The 18,840-nt window shown below is 44.2% G+C and overlaps 2 protein-coding genes across 2 annotated transcripts; one reads left to right on the top strand and one right to left on the bottom strand.

The window, feature by feature from the left end:
- Positions 1 to 8,808: 8,808 nt before the first annotated feature.
- LOC131285806 (proton-associated sugar transporter A-like) lies at positions 8,809 to 12,378 on the bottom strand. The gene is made up of 5 exons (XM_058314660.1): positions 12,251 to 12,378; positions 9,607 to 10,510; positions 9,230 to 9,535; positions 9,056 to 9,151; positions 8,809 to 8,940 (listed from the first exon to the last, which is right to left on the bottom strand). The coding sequence occupies exons 1-5, from the start codon at positions 12,376 to 12,378 to the stop codon at positions 8,809 to 8,811; spliced, it is 1,566 nt and encodes a 521-aa protein (XP_058170643.1).
- A 2,166-nt stretch (positions 12,379 to 14,544) lies between these two features.
- On the top strand, positions 14,545 to 18,618 carry LOC131285804 (RYamide receptor-like). Its single transcript, XM_058314659.1, has 7 exons — positions 14,545 to 14,629; positions 14,796 to 15,147; positions 15,221 to 15,342; positions 16,269 to 16,501; positions 16,640 to 16,740; positions 17,654 to 17,744; positions 17,935 to 18,618. Exons 1-7 carry the CDS (start codon positions 14,545 to 14,547, stop codon positions 18,616 to 18,618), a joined length of 1,668 nt encoding a protein of 555 aa, XP_058170642.1.
- The last annotated feature ends 222 nt before the right edge of the window (positions 18,619 to 18,840 follow it).

Genomic DNA, 18,840 nt, shown 5'->3' with positions numbered 1-18,840 from the left:
TTATATGTTGCCGGTTCGGTATGGTGCTTCACCTGGTGTCCCAAGGTGGAACCCTTTTCAAAATTGTGACAGATACCGCACGGGTGCGCCGGCACCAACCGGATTCATTTATCTTCTCGAAAGGTGATTCGGTGACTCCTGCCCGTCCCTCTTTGACATCTCAATGTGATGCCGGAGCGCCAACGGAGGGCTGGTAATATTCCTGGTAGCACTACATTTTCCGATGGAATACTCAAGAAAAATGCCATCCAATTTTGCTACACGCCTATCATGCGGGATAACTCCCTTTTTCATTCTCGGATCGTTTGCTCGTTGAAGGATAAATGTACTCATTCTGCTCGATGCACGTTCCGTTTTCATTCCCCTCCCCCTCCCCCCACAAAAAAACAAATAGTCCACGTGGGGGGTTTTCGCAATAAATTATCTTATTCCCCGTACGAACACACACACACGTACTCGCACGTTTATGACAGGTACACGACGAGAGGCGCTTTTCTCCGGCGCTTTTCCAAACATCCCTCGACGCCATCACATCGGGGGAGAGGAGGGGAGGGAGGAGATGGGAATCTTTGACAAAATGACACACTAGTTTACACACGAGCTAAGAGTACATAAAAGCAGTCAACAAAGAGAAGAAAAAGGTCGCCATAAGTGACAGTTTACGAAGCGTAAAGATATGATCTGGTATATATCCTTCGTGGAACATCGTGACATCGTCGGTCAATGATCGTTGGGACACGGTACGGTTCCAGAAGAGTGGCCATAAAAATTGATTGAAAACTTTATCAAAGTCCGATTTTTACTACTCCAGTTGTACATTTTCCTTGGTTCCCATTTTAAGCGCTTATCAATTTCATTAATGTTTCCCATGTGGATCATTTTGCACAAAATCAATCAGTCGTCGAACGAAACCAAAAAATATATGTATCCAAAAACTAATTTACCGTTTTTGGCCCTTGGCTGATGGTTTTCGTGCGGCGATAAAAATAACGGCCTAATTGATTTTTTCGCTCACATCCGCCGAATTGTCTCGCTAATCAATCGCTCCCGAAGACGAAACTCGCCCAAACTAGCCCTGGAAGATCCTCTATACTGGAAAGTGACACATCAGCTTTGTCAAGACGACAACGGCCAGAGCGAACGGACGTCCGGTTCGAACGGTGTGCCGTGAAAAAAGGGCAAAATAGAATCAACTTCGGGCCGTGGTAGAGTCACAGTCGGATATTTAATTATAACGCCGCAGCTTGTCACCACAGGATGTGTGTGTGTATATGTGTGCTGTCTTTGCCATCGAAGACAGTAAAATGATGGACGGAGAGGAGAAAACAAAAACGCGCTCGGGCTGGGAAAAGAGTAATTTGTTTAACTTCGAACCGTAAATTGGACGGAAGAAAGGTAAATATTGAAAAGATATATTGATGGCCGAATGCGCACGTCATGTTTAATTTGCGGTCACGAAGCTAATCGGGCAGCTAGAGACATTTTGCGATCAGCTCTTTCTATCGTGTTGTCGATTTTCTATTCTACTAAGCAGAAGATGCTTCGGTATATTTTTTTACTGCGTTTTTTTTTTGCGTTATGTTCTGCCAACAGATGTTCAAAATGTATTTTGGTGATATAAAAATCAAAAACTGATTTTCCTTAGAAAGGATTAAACATCACAATACAAAAAAGTATTAACCCTTTCGCGACCAAAGGAAATATTTTTCCCATCTACAAAACTCGTTACTGTTTGTTCAACTATTATCAAAAGGATACTTTTGAAACGAAACATCGAAGAAAACATGATGTCAAAGTCGGCAAATGTGTTTCTGAACGAATAAACAAAAAAGAACTATCAAAATTAATTACTCCAAAGCCAAGCCATTCGTGCGTTCAACCAACAACAACAACTTAGTATTTGGAAAGTTTATTAGACTTGATGAATTTATAATGTTTTTATAGAAATGGCTAAGATCTTTTTTTTATAATTTTTTATATGAAATTTGTATTAGAAAGTAAACACACGTCATTTTTTTTAATTTTATGGTTCATAAGGAAAAATATTTCCCATGAAATTATAAAAAACCTACAAAGACTGTTAGGTTTTTTGGTGAAATTCTCTTATTTAACACCCCAAATAGCCAAAATATTGTGTTGTATTGCCAATTTTAGTATTAGCTGAAAGAGTTAAGCACCTAAATGCAATCTTTAAAACTCTTATTGCGAATTTTACAACCCTCGAACACCAAATCTGATTGTTAAATCGCTATACTCCGTATCTAAATTTATTTTATACTGCATGAGTAAAGTATTTCGACACTTTATTCTAAATTACATAAATGTAAATTTTTTTGTGGTTGAAAAATCCACATCGTAACGGTGCGTTGTAAAAATTAAATTCCACCGGAAGAACCCATAAACGTTCCCTCTAAATGTGTTCGCTTTATCGCCCGCAAAGAAGCTAATGATCTCCTCACCGACGAAACCGAGACTCATTACAGAAAACCGCCATGAGCAACAGGTTAGTAGTAAATCTTCCCCTTCGAACCGAAGGCGAACGATGGCCGCGCGTGATGCAGCTCTCAATTACTCGCTGTGTGTGTTAAGTCAATCTTTGGCCTGGCCCTTTCCGCTCTGATCCACATTCGGGATGCACGATCCGCTGCAGGGTGTTTGAAAGGAGCGTTTGGTTGTTTTTTCTGTTTGGTTTTAAGGTGCGAAACTAGCATCTCTACCGACACGCCGGTAGCAAATCGTCTAAACAAATCGTAAAACCGAATCGATTGGATGGAAATCCGTTTCACACCTTGTTCCGGTGCGCCTCCGCCGTTGTTGGTGGAGTAGTTTTCACCTCAGTGCCTTCGAAGAGGGGGGGTTCCTTCTCCCTGCTCGCGAAAACAGTTACTACACCTCGCTTCCTGCCGGGTATAAACATAAATCGCGAATTTCGCAACCGACCTTCACGTGGGCTAGAGGGGAGGGGGCACGGATGAGATGGAGGACAGTATAAACAGCGTGCGGGTGGGAGCTGTCTGCCTAATCAAACACCGCCAATGGGATGCAGCTTTTCATTTGTTTCACCTCGGGGAAGGCCACTTGCCGTCATATATTTGTAAGATTTGCGAAAAAGTTGCTCAAGTTGCGTGCCAGACAACGTGGAGCATCTCCTCTTCCACACCAGGTTCAGACCTGTTTGGTATCCAGTATCTTCCTTCTCGATAGTCCCCACTCCATCGTTTCTTAAAATACTTTTAATTGTGCTCCTCGTTTGTACCTTTTTCCCTACCAGCACCACTTTCCTACTTTCGAACTGCAGGGCGATGGCGCCCTCTGTGTAAATTTGCTATCCAAACAACTCCTCCGAGCGTCCTAGAGGATGTGTGCTACTTCTTTTTTACTTTTTTTTCAATTTGTTCCAGTGTTGCTTCTTTTTCGTCGCCTTCCGATGCTTTACTCCGATGCGCAACTTCTTGGCACGCAAATAGGTGGGATTAACTGCGACGCTGCACCTCTGAGAAGCGATCGGAAGGCAAAGTTTTTCGCTTCCTCCGCGATAATATGCACACAATCCCTTGGGCCCATCGTTGCCGTGTTTGCGCAGGGGTTCTCAAACGGTTGGCATTTATATTTGACAAAACTGTTATAGCCTGTTGATTAATTAATTTGGAATTTTTATTTTATTTTGTTTCTGTTCGGTTTTTTAATGTTTTCAGTAATTTTTTTTTTATTTGTTCATTTTTTTCCGTCAATCTTCTTGTGCTTTATAAGTGCTGTACGAAACTAGTTTGATAATTGTTCACAAACTGTATGTATGAATAGGAAAGTAAACGGAAGAGTAATGCTAGTGAAAACACGAACATTTTCACGATTTTTCGATAAAAATGTAACCAAAAAAGAAAAATGCACAATATTCTGATTCCTTCTTTCGAGTTAATTCGATTTTCTACGGGAATGCTTAAAAGAATGATAAACAAATTCAAGCGAACAAAATTGACATAAATGAAACGGAGAACAGTTGAAACTTTTAAGAATTTTCTTTGTTTGGATGTTTGGTCATTAAAATAAATGCTTTAAAACAAAAATAACGTCACCGAAGGCCTAAGTAATAATATCGCCTTCAGCAACAGGTTGCCAACCACTGACTCGCGTAACGCATGACTTACTTCACGCTTCCGTTTCTCGAGGAACCGAGGAATGGGTTTGAATGGGAATTTAAGTCGTCCGTGCAATACGAGCGCCATTGGTGCCCTTCCTCTTCTGTTGGTTCTCTCCCACCCTTGCGCCCTGCCCGGTGTTTGATCACTTCATTTGCACTGGCAATTTAATTAGCCCAATTAAGCGCGAACGGTAGCTGATAAACATTGGCAGTGAGTCGTAAAAACGGGTGCCCGGTGTCCGCCCGTTGGTGCCAAACAGTTGGAGCACGCGCGTTTCGGTGGACGCAAACGTGCGTACGGCCAAGGGGTTGATTTATCGTTGCTTAGGCACCTGCTAAGTGCCCGGGAACCTTCCGAGAAGTTTACCCGGATTCACTTACGTACATACGTGTTTTATCCGTATCTAGGCAACCAAATATTGGTAATTCATCTCTCGCAGATTAGGTGAATTAGTTCAAAGGGCATCTGTTGCGGTTTGGTAATTCAGACTTCGGTATTTTCCACATTTGCTAAAATTCGATGCAACATAGAAATGAACAAGAAAAATGGACAAAGGCTTCAAATTGCACGACAGCGCTTCCATGACAATCCATAACCAACTGCAACTCTTCATTGTAACCTTAATTGATACTGTCCAGCATGTGCCAAATAGGAATGCAATATTCCATCGATACGTGCGACGAACGGACAATGTAGAGTTGCCAGGAACTACATTGAAACCGGCCTGTTCCGGTGAGACGATGGCGCAGTGGCGTCAACTATACACGTTGCCGATCGTTTGTTTTGCGGTACCATGAAAGTAAGCCACAGACTGTAATCGAGCTGCTAGTTTGGAGCAGCGGTATGGTATTTCCGTATTCGTACTTCCTGTGAATTTGTTGATTTGCAACATTGTGTCCATCGATGCGTTCATTTGGCATACCAATTGATTGGAGCAGTTACTCCCAATAGTTAAGGAATAGTGTAAATTTGAACGGTTCATACCAAATATTCGAGTCAATTCTCGATTTTCATCATTTTATGTTTATCTTCATGAAACATTCGATTTTACACCTTTGCCTTTTTATCCACGAATCGCTTTGTTCAAGGAAAATCACAAGAATGATAGTTGGACCTGTGTTTTGTTTGTTTGTTTTTTTTTTATTTTAATCGATCTGTCCTTTCTCTCTATTTCTCTTTAAACTTCTTGAAAAAAGGTGGGTCATAATTTTCCCAATTTTGTTCCCAACCGGCTTTTTCAAGTTGGATCTTTTCGTTGTTTGCAAAAAACAAAAAACAAAATACAGTCGACTTTCGATAATTCGAAGTTGGAGGGACCCATAAAAAAGTTCGATTTGTCGAGAGTTCGAATTATCAAGTGTGTTGGGAAATAAAATTTATAAAACACGTCTTATGCACTTAGATCTGTGTTTGAGGTGAATATGAAAATAAATATATTGTTGTTAATAAAAAAACATTATTTAAAAAAACCCACTTTTTTCGCTAACTGTTTTTTCTTTACTTTTCTTTGTGCACCTTCTTACAAAGCATATGTGCCCCAAATATGTCCATCCGCCCGTCTGCACCATGTTGTCTATTTCGAACGAAAATCTTCGTCCCCGTTCAACAGAGTGTTACGGGGCACCCGCAATGTGACGCGTTCTATCACGTTTCAACTTGCTCAGAACTTCGAATTGTTGCGAGTTGAGTGGATACAGCTTCGAATTACCGCGTGAAGAGAGCACCCTAGCTTTGAATTTTACTTCGAATTATCGAGTGTACCAAATCGTATTGTTTTTATTCGAAATAGTGAGGGTTTTCCAAGGGACTACTGATATACTTCGAATTATCGAGAGTTTCGATTTATCGAACGTTTGAATTAGCGAGAGTCGACTGTACATTAAAACGTTTTCTACCGCATGTTTCTGTTTGGCACAATCAAATTTATTCAAAAACAGGAGTAAAAATTGAAATTAGATAATGACAATGTGAACAATATCTCAATATAGACAATGTAAACAATATCTCTCTACGGAAATGAAATGGTTAAATATTCAACTAAAATTGAAAATAAACCATTAAATTCTCTTCTCTCCAGCAAACTTTTGTTAATGCAATTATATGAATAATATTCAAAATAATATTCCAAGAACGACATTTTTGTTTCACGTTGGCAGCATTAAAAATATCGGATACGATGGAGGCGCCTGATAATTCGAATGGAGACGCCCAATTATTCTCGTGGAGGCGCCTGATGATTCCAATGGAGGCGCCTGATCGTTTAACCTCCCGCACGAGCGCATGGTCAAGCATTGCGAAAAGGGGAAATATATTCACTGGAAACCATCCGTCATGAGGGATTTTTTGAAAAATCCATCCCCTTTTCAAACAACATTTATTTATTTTCCTGTCCCGTGGCACATTCACGCACACTATCTCGATCCTCCAAACAAACATCGGTACGGATTCGTCCCGGGAAGAAAGGCGACCATCAGCGTCGGCGTCCGTCAACAGTGAAATAAAACATAAATAATTCATTTCAAACTGTCAAACGCCATATCGGACGGCTCGCAGGCTTTTGCGGCCGAAAAATGTGTTGTCCCGGACGCTCTGACCGGGAAGCAATATGAAATGTTTGGCTGCATTCGATTACGGACAATTGCGTTAGCGAGAAAAACTCACCCCTGCCCCCGCCACCGTGTGTTCGTGTTACGGGGGGAAAAGAAGCTCCACCTTTTCGCATCCTAAAATCGTGTGTCCCGGTCCGGAAACTCAATTCGACAGTTGTTGTATTTACGGGGAAGCCGATGATGGTGTGTGTTCCTTTTCCTTTCCCATTCTTCTGGCCCCCCGGTTGGTTGACCTCGCCAACCTTGGAGCAAGCGATGATGGTGTGTGACAAAAATTGTGAGCACGTGCGTAACATCGCAAGATGGCGCACCGCAACTGGTAAATCAATCTCGATTTGAAGCACTTTTTACACTTCCTTCCCTCGGTTCCTCCCTCCGGTCCGAATCCGGTTGGTTAAACATGCAAAACGTTGCGCATGAAACGGTGAAGTCCCATCCAAAGCGGCTCACGGTTGCGTGCACCCGATGCCGCCACATTGTGAGAAAGTTGTGGAAAATGAAAGTTTTCCCCCCGACAGTCAAGCGTAACGTGCCAATTTGCGCAGTATTGTGCTCGTACTCGTAAGCGCTTTTTTGCCGCACTTGTTCATGCTTTTCTAGCTCAAAAGTACAAACCTTATCGAAGCAATAGCTCTTAAGTCAAGCAGGAGGAAGCAGGGTCGTCTTGTGTCGGCTCTACAAAACGTTCTGCAGAGATATGTTTAACATACACAAACAATGCTTTTTTGCTCAGAACAAACGTAAGCTAATCCTTTCAGGAAGTTGTGTTCCATTTGAAATTAAATTCGAAGGGTGGATTTACTCCAACCAGCACGAAGCCTTCTGTTTGTTTAGAAGAGCAATTTGAAACCCTAACTTATTTCAAACAATCCCGTACGTAACGTTAACTTGTACACTGCGTGGCATTATTGTAGAAGCTCAAGAGAGAGCGTTGGAGAATCCATACGAGTTTGGAAAAGTTATTACTTTGTAGAGTATAAAAATAGAAGTTGGATAAAACTAGTTTCGATGCATTTGAAAATTTCATCATTGACTGTTTTTTCATCATGTTTTCCTGCTTGATTTCAATCCTTTCTAATCACAATCAGTAACAAATCGATTAAGTGACAAAAAGAGAATGAATCTAACTTGAAGTAGTTGGAAATGAAATTCCTTTAATAGTTTTTAAAAAATTTAAAAACACATAAGTGTCTTGTCATTTGACGAAATTACATAAAGAACAAGTAATACTACAGTTTTGCATTCGATTGTGTGCTCCCATTTTAATACGTGTACGCCTTTCCGTCACTTTTTATGATGGATGGATGGATTTGCCCGACACTTACCAGCAAGTGTTCAATATAACCCGGCTTACATTTTCAGCCGTTTGCTTGTGCCCACACAAGCGCCTCCCGTTAACGATTGATGTCATCAGGTGTTGTGTCCCACTCCAAAAGACATTTTTTATCTAGCTTTATCTAACGCCAACGGAGGCTCCGGAAAGGGGTTGTGAGGAACATATTAAAGACTTAAACGATTTGTCATAATTGCGCACGTTGTAACATCTGCTTTAATCGAACACCGTTCGTACCCTGAGATGAGCGCACAGACACACACACAAACACACACACCATCTTTTCTCATTCAATCTCCACTAAATGCCTCCTTACATATTCAATTTCGAGTGAATACATTTTCTATCACAAACGCTTTCCCCCTTCGGCCAGTGGCTCGGAAAAGGGGAAGGGGTGGGGTGTGGGAGATAGGGGAATCCAGAATTGATCGATTAATTACAGCTGAGGCCATCCTATAACTCATCGCATCGCCCGATTCGCCCGCCATAATTGATGCTACATTTCTGGTTTTTTTCTTGCTTGGAGGAAACATGGAGGTAGTGGAGGAGGTGATGGAAACGAGATGTCGTCAATTGAAAACTTGGTGCCGTACGCTTTTGCGACGCCTTTTGCGAGTGGTACGAACGGGATGAAACCGGTACGCTCTCCTCCAGCTCCAATTGCATCGAGAACCATCGCCATCGGTTGGAGAACTAATTGAGAATCCCGATTGTCGGATCACGCTTGTCACAGGTCCATGTACAGGACGGTCAGGGCGGAGCAGGCGGCCAGCAGGCTGCATCCACAGGCGGCCACGATGATAACCGTCGTCGTGCCGGCCGCGTCGATCAGCGCCCCCATCACGAGCGAGACGATTAGCTGCAAATGGTGCCCAAATGGGTGTCGTTCCATCATCATCATCATCATCATCATCAAGAGCGTTATAGTCTAACGAGAAGCGTTAGGTAAGGTGTCACATTACGCTCGAACCTACCTGGGCGAGACACAGGACGCTGCTCATCATCGAAACATCTGCGCCGAAACCACGCGGCTCGGTGCTCTCCACACACTTCCCGTCGACCATCGCAAACTGCAGAGAGAGGGGGGAGGGGAGAAAAGGATAATAGATGGTGGCACAAATGGGGGCGAGGCTGGAAAGGACGCTTACCGAGTTCTTCGAGTGGTAGTGCGAAATCAGCAGGAATGGGATGGAGTAGATGGTAGCGTACATGATGCCAGTGAGGCAGCAGCACAGCAGGACGACGGCACGGTGGTGGAGGAGGCCCATCGCCAGCATGCCGACGCAGTGTGCCATCAGCCCGCCGACGTAGACGGGTCGTGCCCCGAGCCGCTCGATCAGCCGCTCAATTACGAGCGAGTAGAGCGAGGCTCCGGCGGCGAACAGCGCCATCCCGAAGCACGCGAACCGTATCCCTTCGTCGTAGCGCGCCAGCTCGGCGGAGTTCTTCGGTGCCTTGAGGGTATTGAGGAAGGGGGTCAGTAATCGGAGGCGTTCATCGTTTCGTGGGGCACACTTGTTGTCACCTGCGAGTCCCCGCCGTACACGGCCGACGCGACGAAATCGGTGAAGTACAGGCAGTAGGGCAGGTAGCCCATGTGCGACAGGAACTGGGTGGCGCAGAGGATCTTCATGGAGCGGGGCATACGCACGGTGTTGCGCAGGAACTGCCGGAAGCCGATCGACTCCGCGAGCTCGGTCTGCGTGTCGTGTGCGTCGCCTCGGAGTCGCTTCAGCTCGTTCTGCAGCATCCGGTGTGTAACCGGTCGGAGCAGCTCGTCCCGTTCCTGCACCGGAAGCGGGATCTCCGGGAAGCTGGTGAGCGTACTGAGCAGCCCGACCAGCAGCACGAGCCAGTTGGCGCTGAAGACGGCCGACTCGTTGCTGTCGAAGTAGCTCCCGATGGGCAGCGACATCCAGTCGACCGACCCGAACAGGTAGCCCATCGCGCCGCCGAGTCCTCCGATCAGCATCATCGTGCTGAGGACGCGCGCCTGGTCGCGGATCGTGCACACCTCCATCGCGTACGTCCGGCAGAGGCCATTCGATGCTTCGGCCGAGAAGTCGGTCGTCGTCAGCCCGATGGTGGTCAGCGTTGCCACCCAGGCCACGCTCCTCAGCCCGATCGCTTCACCGACCGCCCGCCCATGTGGCAGCAGCATCATGCCGAGCAGCATCGCAATGCCGAGGGCGAGCAGGACGGGCCGTCGACGACCCCAGGACGCGCGCAAACGGTCACTGGCTGAGGCCACAATCGGCACGAACAGCACGCCAACGATCGGTGGCATCGCCCACATCATCGTCATGATGGTGTGCGGCAGGCCGATGGCGAGCAGGATCGGAGCCACAAACGCCGTCTCCGTCGCATAAGTGCACTCGATGCCGACGATCAGCAGCGACAGCCGCACCAGCTCCCAGCGCGTTTTCGTCCTAGAAAAATACACAACAACGAAAAGGAGCACTTTTAAAACATCAATCACAAGTTAAAACTAAAGTGGAAAGTTGGAACTGAAACACACTCTTAAAAGTTAAAGAGGAAAGTGAATATTATTCAAGTTTGTTTGTTCGATAAGAATACAATCAAAGCAGTTAATGAAGTGATGGAAAAGAAAGTAAAACTGTAGCACACATACAGTTGCTCCCAACATTGAACGTACATTATCGATTTGCTCGTTCAACCACAAGCATCTTGGTCAATTCTCATGGTAGCTGTAAAATTCTACAAGTATATTATAGAGAAACTTACGCATTATAGAGAAAACGCTAATTACCTGATAAAACATCATTTAGAGAACTCACAAAAGTCATGGTACACCGTTTAGTTCCTCTGGGATTTTCTTACAACTGATCAAGTAGGCTTTGGTAATTATGACATAAAAGGTTCTGGACAGCTTGCACATAACTTCTTTACAGTTTTAGATTTTTATTAGATTAGAGGGGTCAAGAAAGGAAACTGGGGTTAAATTGAGGTAACGAATAATTTCACTATGTGCCATGCAAGGATATTCAATGCGAAAAGTTGGTGACATAGTAGGACGGACATGATGAGATGGCGATTCGAAGGAAGAGTGAAGAATAATCCATGAACTGGGAGAAAAAGAATACTAATGGTTAATGATGTCCAAAAAGTACGGCAAGAACCAACCGCCAGAGCTCCAAAATGAGTTGAAGAAATACCGAACACTATTTCAAGGTCAATCCACAACTCAAGAACTCAAGTCGTGGTCAAGTACTAAAAACATGTTTAAAAATGGGGGGATATCACGAAAAAAAACTTTGATATCTGTAATAATATTGATAAATTTGAACATTTGACCAAGATGATTAAAGTTAAATGAGCAAATCGTCACTGTACCTTCACTTTTGGGAGCAACTGTAGATTATGATTTTACTCATCACTAAAGAAACTTCCGTTGCGTAAAGACGCGTATTCCTCAATACTGTTTATGCAAGACGAATCGTTCTTTCTTCTTACTTTAAGTTTGTTTTACTTTAGTTTTCTTCATCTTGCGAATCTTTTGTTATTTTGTCTCGAACATTGTTTTTCGGTGTCTTCTGCATCTTTGTGTCGGACTACATCTAGTTGGCCTGGTTAGCAAACATCAGCAACAGGGCCGTAAGCAGACGAAATTTAAAGATAACCTTTAGCAACCCTCCATGAAGTTTCTGGACTATACCGGGAAAAAGACTGATAAACCCGATCATCAGAAAGTAGAACTAGTCTTGCCGATTATTCGTGTTGCTTTTTAGCAACAAAGCAGTCTGGTCGTACATGACGCATCTCGGTAGCTTGGAAGTGTTTTGGTAAACATTTGCCGTCATAAAAGAGCCGGTTACATGCGGCTCGCGGTTTTGTCTGCAGGTTTTAGTGAAGTCCACTGTCACAAAGTCCCGTTTATCACGGTTTAAATTACAACATCAAATTCACTCAACAGCAAGCAGTGTGCGGGATAATCGTGCCGAGTTCATTACGTTCCGAAACGGGCCGGATGAATGGCACGAACGTTTTGTTTGGATGTAACACCAATACCGGAACGTGCACGGTTTTTCAAAGATGAAAACAAACGTGAGCAACACTGTTCACTAGAATTTCTTCAGTCCAAGAACCGACTCTGTGGGTTAACTTCAGGAATAAACACAGGATGACGTACGTGGACACAGTTCCCTCACCTGAACGTATGATGGTAGGTGCTGCTCCCCAGCACTCTCTGCGCGTACAGGAACCGCCGGCTCAGCATACCTTCCAGCACATCCTCGTCCGACGGTGCACCCGCCACAGCGACCTTCGTGTCCTCCATCGCGGGGCTAATCTTATCCACTAGAACCAAGCGAAATCGGTCCGTTCTGCAGGTTTCCGGCTGCAGATACCGATCGAGCAGATACCGGCCGGGGTCTTATCTAACAACGGCGCACGACGATGACGTGCAGCGCGACCGTCTCAGCGTCGACTGCTGTTCACCAGTTCGAAGTTCGGCCACGACTGACCGCGCAGTCGCGCAAAACTTCCATCCGTCGACCCGACCCGGCGTTGGGGCGCCGGCGCGGAATTCATGAACTCGTTGTCTGAAAACGACGTTCATCGACGCACACTTTGAGCGAGCGGAGAAGCACGTGCCATGCGTCAGAGTACAAAACGAAAGTAAAACAGTCACACTCCCTTGGTGGAGGGGTAGGCAGCAAGGAGCAAAACGGGGGGAGCCCGCAATTGCAACCACACGAACAAAACATTAATTTGTGTTTGATGGCAGACTATTACCGAGATGAGGATCACGCGACATATTGAGCTTTGACAACGAGTTCTAGATGCGTGAGTCTTCAGTAAATAACTGAAAAATGATCATTATTATTAGAAACAGCCCTAAAATTGTCCCCGTTGTACCAAACTTGAGACAACTTGTTCATTTCTCTGGAATTTCTTGAATCTAGAACCACTAATTTGGGCATGCATTAATGAAAGACAGTTTTATCTATTAGTATCCTTTAAATCTTTATATGTACTGTACATTATTTTATCTGAAAATCAACACTTGACAAAGTATAAAAATATAGAAAAGTGTTCTACACATTTATTTTCGAACAACGTGTGTTCTCTAAGTGAAGAACATTGTGTTTCAAAGTATTTTTTAATGTGGCACACCACAGCTTCAACTTTATTACTCTATTTAGTACTCAGGCTTTTTACTTGGAAGGTAAAGACAGAGAGACTTTCAGTGTTTTATTTATTGAACATCAGTAGACAACGTTCTAGCTGTCGCTGTTGCAACATTTTATTTAAAAGTGATCAATATTTGCATACCAATTCGCAACTTCATCGTACTTCATGGGAAAATTAGCTACGTTCTGTGAAAACGTCCAACATTTTGCATAAAACGATTATAAATTCGTTAAAACTCAGAGTGGTCCAAAGCAATCTGAGAACTCTTGAAGGTAATGCTAAAAACAATCACATCGTTTACTGAAGGACAATCTTGCCGCCTTGACGCCTAGGTCACATTCCTTCCGGTGGCTTCGGTTTTGCAAGTCCATCTCCACCTCACTCGGTGTTATAAATTCCAACCACCCTCATGAATGGTTTATCACGCACACTGTCTGTGAGCGGCCATGGTATGGTTTTAGCCAGTCTCACTTTTTTGCGCTGAGGGCTACTCCAGTTACCCAAGTTGGTTTCATTTTCCGCAACAAACGATGACGTCTTCGGTTCCCAGAGAAGCCGGCAAAGAAGAAGCGACCGTGAACGGGCGGGCGGAAGCGTGCAAAAGATTGACCAATTGTATGATGGCGCATCTGCCAAGATGGAAACATAATTGCTATTAATCGCCACGATTTTCTTTTCCATTGTGGTGCCTTTGGTAAATGGATGCTAACGCTTCAAGGTCGGATAAATAAACAAAAACCGCTGTTTTCTCAGAATGGATGGCATATTCTTTTGTTCACCATTAATAATAAAACCAATTGCTACAAGAAGCAAGTTCGATTAGCTCTCTTTTGTTCACTCTTTCAACTGTTAACTAATGTATGATAAAGAGATAGTTGAATGTTTTACTATTTTAAAACTTCTTTGAATATTTTTAAATAATTTCAACTTATAAACCATTTTCGAACTTTCACGTTGTTATTTCATTTAATCTTTTCGCCTATACAAGGGTGTTTTAAATAACTCGAAACATTTATATTAATTTTCCAGCAGTGATTTCTACTGCGAAAGATATATTATTAAAGCGTTAAAACATATTTGATTTTGTGTGTCTATTTTTTAAATTATTTCTGCACAATCAGTTATTTCTCTGTTAACGGGTTTTTGTTTAAAGTGATTGGCTTTAAAACTCAAAGTCGGATCTGGATTTTCACATTTTTTCCGCATGGCTTCACTCGGCATTATTCCAACAGGTCGAGAGATATGATAATTCCCGCTATCTTTTTCTCTCTCTCTCTCCCGTTCTCTCTCCCTTTTCCCCGCAGCAAAAATGCAAGCAACCGACATCATCGCTTATCACAGCGGGAACAACTACACACTCAACCAGACGGATGTAAGGATCGTGCTGGAAGATGGTACGCATTCGGTGCACAATATATGCACATAATTGCAATATTTTCCGCTCCCTTCACTTCCCTCCTCCTTTACGTCACTTGACCTATAAAGGAGAGAAATTTGCATCCTTCATTTGCATTATATCGTTTGGTTTGTTTGATGTGATTTTTCCTTCCTTCCCGGTAGAGAGTCTGTACAAGGTGCCGGTCGGGCTGCTGGTGCTGCTGTCGGTGTTCTACGGCACGATCAGCATCCTGGCGGTGATCGGCAACTCGCTGGTGATCTGGATCGTCGTCACCACCAAGCAGATGCAGACGATCACGAACATGTTCATCGCCAACCTGGCGCTGGCGGACGTCACGATCGGCGTGTTCGCCATCCCGTTCCAGTTCCAGGCGGCCCTGCTCCAGCGCTGGAACCTGCCCGAGTTCATGTGCCCCTTCTGCCCGTTCGTGCAGCTGATCAGCGTCAACGTGTCGGTGTTCACGCTCACGGCCATCGCCGTCGATCGCCACCGGGCCATCATCAACCCGCTAAGGTCAGCCCGAGGCCGTTGGGACTTTGTCAACCCGCTTGTCTTGACCCTCTGCTCTCTGTTCCTCTCCTACCAGGGCGCGCACGTCCAAGAACATCTCCAAGTTCGTCATCAGTGCCATCTGGATCATGTCGTTCGCGCTGGCCGCTCCGATCCTGTTCACGCTTCGTGTTCGCCCGACTTACTACATCGTAATGAGTAAGTTTTTTAAAAAATACTACCAAATGTGTACTAAACACGAACAATGAGAGATTATGAAAGTGATGAAAGAGATTATCACATTCGTTTTCAAATTAAAATCCGACATATTGTTTGGTGATTTTTTCTATTTTGGCGATTGGAATGCATTTACTTGTTTATTTACAACTTGAATTGTCTATTTTAAGTCTTTTTAATTTGTGTTTTAAAATCCTTTTCAACAAACAATATGAATGGAATAAGCTTCTATCATGTTGTTGATATTCTTCTCATGGCCCCAGTGTTCTCTCCTTATTTTGCAACTTTAAAAACAGGTTAAATTTATTTACGAGTGGAATTTTCCAAATAACAAATTTATCTTTTTTGGCGATTGCGATACATTTACTAATTTATTTACAACTTGAATTGTCTATTTTAAGTCCTTTTAATTTGTGTTTTAACCCCATTTTCAACAAACATGAATGCAATAAACTTCTATCGTCTTGTTGATATTCTTCTCATGGCCATAGTGTTCTCTCTGTATTTTGCAACTTTAAAAATAAGTTAAATTTATTTACGAGTGGAATTTACCATCTCCAAAATAACCCAAAATTTAGGTTATCTTAACGATTGTTTTTGTTTTATTTTCCCGTTTTTCAAAACACAAAACCGAGTTGCATTTGCTAAGTAATTTCTTTGCTCCCCCCGCGATGAATAATGATAACGTTAATGCCCATACAAAGTGATGTAACAAGCGTAAAAAGGGGCTATAAATTAATTTGTTTTTGAAGAGTCAGCTCCACAATAGCTCAAGACCAGTGTTGCACGTTCCTTGCATCCAAGCTTCACTCTTCTCATCGTGTACGTTTTTGGGGACCATTTGACTTTCGGTGCCTCAAATTTCGGGTATCACCAACATTAATGTCTCTTCCTCCCCCTCCCCCAAGGCGGCATGAACGAAACCTACACCAACGTGACGGTGCCATTCTGCAAGGTCGTTAACTTCGAGATGGCGGAGATTCTCCTCTACCGCTACGTGCTGGTGCTGGTGCAGTACTTTATCCCGCTGTTCGTCATCAGCTTCGTCTACATCCAGATGGCCTTGCGGCTGTGGGGCTCGAAGACGCCCGGCAACGCGCAGGACTCGCGCGACATAACCATGCTGAAGAACAAGAAGAAGGTAGGCGAGGGGCCAACGCCGGGTGCCGATGGGAGGGAGTGGTGATTCCCATCCACGACGGCGGCGGCTTTCAGTGTCAGCGAGTGGTCTATTTAATTTGCGCTTTCCTCCGTCCATCCATTTCCCATCCGATGGCAGGTTATTAAAATGCTGATCATTGTGGTGGCGCTGTTCGGTGTCTGCTGGTTTCCGCTGCAGCTCTACAACATCCTGCACGTGACGTGGTCGGAAATCGACGAGTAAGTATAGTAACCCACTGGTTTAAAGCCGCCCGAAAATATCACACGGAATAGCCAAACCACCGTCCAAACGTGCTTGTAAGCCCCGGAATGGAAAGAGCACAATACTTTTCGTCTACTTTGGCAGTGGAATGAGCTTCGTTCATAAAAATCATGTACCATGGCTTATCTTTTGTGGTGGCAAAAACGAACAACCACCGAATACGAAGCAGAACGTACTGAAATCCGAGGCCACTACTATCCATTGTGCTACAAGATTATCGATGCGTTTGCCAACTCAGCCAAGCCTGCTGGATATGATAAGAGGCCTTAATGTTTTTTTTTAATATTATGGTTCGGTTTATCCCGTTATCACTTTCATGTACATTAAAGTCAGAAAGAAACATATGAACAGGGAACTTACTGACTTAAATATGCTTAATTAAAAATTACTCTTAACCATTTTTGATAATAATAAAATGTTCCATTCTGTGTTGATAGAACTATGTGGGGTGAAACGTGATAAGATTGTTTTTGTACAAAAAATAAAATTCATAACGCGAAAACACATTTTGAACGCAAGCACGTGGTACGTTTGGCATGTTGCATACATTTAGGGGTTAGCAAATCCAACGTAATTTTTGTTTTCAATGGATCTTTTTTCCTGATTTAAATTTAAATTAAGAAAACTCATTCCTCTTTTCAAATGTGTCAGCTTACTTCGATTTATTTCAACGCCTCCCACGACGCTCCAAACATTCCAACATGAGAAAATGCAAATTTAATTTCCAATAGAGTAAAAAAAAGTAAGAGAATGTTGAAGAAAATTCCTCCAACACAAAATTCCTTTCCTCGCTGAATTGAGCATATTTCAACGGACCGGTGTCCCTATATCTCTTCTCTCTCTTTTACTTCTGATTATCTTTCACTGCAGTTATCGCTATATCAACATCATTTGGTTCGTGTGCGATTGGCTGGCGATGAGCAACAGCTGCTACAATCCGTTTATCTACGGCATTTATAATGTGAGTAAATGAATTTCTCCTTCCGAAATGGCCCGCAGCAGGGTGGTGTGCTTACGAGAATGGGGTTTACACTTTAATGCCCGCCAGTTCGTTTGATCTTTCCGACCGGAAAATTTCACTTTCATTTGAATGTATTTTTCTTTTTTCTTTTGGCTCCTGCTTTTGTTATCACCCATTGGATCGTGGGCAGGAAAAGTTCAAGCGTGAGTTCCGCAAGCGGTACCCATTCAAGCGGGACGCCACCTTCAACCACAACCACGACGACAAAACGTCGTCGATTTTTACGCGCGTCAGCTCGATCCGCTCGAGCTACGCGACCTCGTCGATCCGGAACAAGCTGAGCACCAACCGGTACTCGGGCTCCGGCAAGCAACTCCCGGCTCAGTTCAAGTTCCTGCCACCGCCCAACGCCAACCACTACCATCAGAACCCGCTCCAGGAGCTAGCGGTGGGACGGCCGGGCGTCCCGAAGGGTGGAACGACTTCGAGCGTGAGCGGACATCCGGCCATCGCCACGACGACCTTCGACAGAGCGCTCGGCTGGGAACCGACCCGTCGGCACGAGGTGGACCACAAGGATCAGCAACGGGACGGGAACGTGGCTGGCACGGACGAGGAGGATGACTTCCAGCAGCGCAACTACGCGCCATCCAACGGTGAGCAGAGCCTCCGCGAACGGACTCCTCTGCGGTCGAGTGGCAAAACGAACGGACAACGGGGGGTTGCGTCTTCCTTCCATGAACGGGTCGCCCTGAACCACCCACATCCGGACAGCGGGGGCGAGAGTTTGGACGACGAGGCGAAACCGACTCCGGCCACGACGCACCTCTACTGCAACGATCTCGACGATGAGCTCGACCGTCCGTACGACTAAGAGCGGTCCGTTCGCGTGGCAAGCAGAACACCCGACGCGGAGGAATTTACAAATCTAGAGAAGCTTTTTCATTGTTTTACGGAGTACAAAATGAGAGCTATATTTACGATGTCTCTTTGCATTTATCTAACGTGAATAAAACTATGTTCGAACTAAAATTGCCACGTTGGATGCATGCTCTTTTGAAACCGGTATCCGAAAGTAAAAGAGTCTTCGCCTTTC

This window comes from Anopheles ziemanni, chromosome 3 (genome assembly GCF_943734765.1).
Source record: "Anopheles ziemanni chromosome 3, idAnoZiCoDA_A2_x.2, whole genome shotgun sequence".
Classification (NCBI taxonomy): Eukaryota; Metazoa; Arthropoda; class Insecta; order Diptera; family Culicidae; genus Anopheles; species Anopheles ziemanni.
This window is presented reverse-complemented; position numbering and strand designations above follow the sequence as displayed.

Excerpts from the sequence above, each read along its gene's own strand:
- LOC131285806 (XM_058314660.1), bottom strand. The coding sequence starts at position 12,378 with ATGGAGGACACGAAGGTCGCTGTGGCGGGTGCACCGTCGGACGAGGAT. Across the intron at positions 9,536-9,606 it reads TGTACGGCGGGGACTCGCAG|GCACCGAAGAACTCCGCCGA; the intron begins GTGACAACAAGT and ends AATACCCTCAAG. Across the intron at positions 8,941-9,055 it reads GCGTCCTGTGTCTCGCCCAG|CTAATCGTCTCGCTCGTGAT; the intron begins GTAGGTTCGAGC and ends CACCATTTGCAG.
- LOC131285804 (XM_058314659.1), top strand. The coding sequence starts at position 14,545 with ATGCAAGCAACCGACATCATCGCTTATCACAGCGGGAACAACTACACA. Across the intron at positions 14,630-14,795 it reads AAGGATCGTGCTGGAAGATG|AGAGTCTGTACAAGGTGCCG; the intron begins GTACGCATTCGG and ends CCTTCCCGGTAG. Across the intron at positions 17,745-17,934 it reads TTATCTACGGCATTTATAAT|GAAAAGTTCAAGCGTGAGTT; the intron begins GTGAGTAAATGA and ends GATCGTGGGCAG.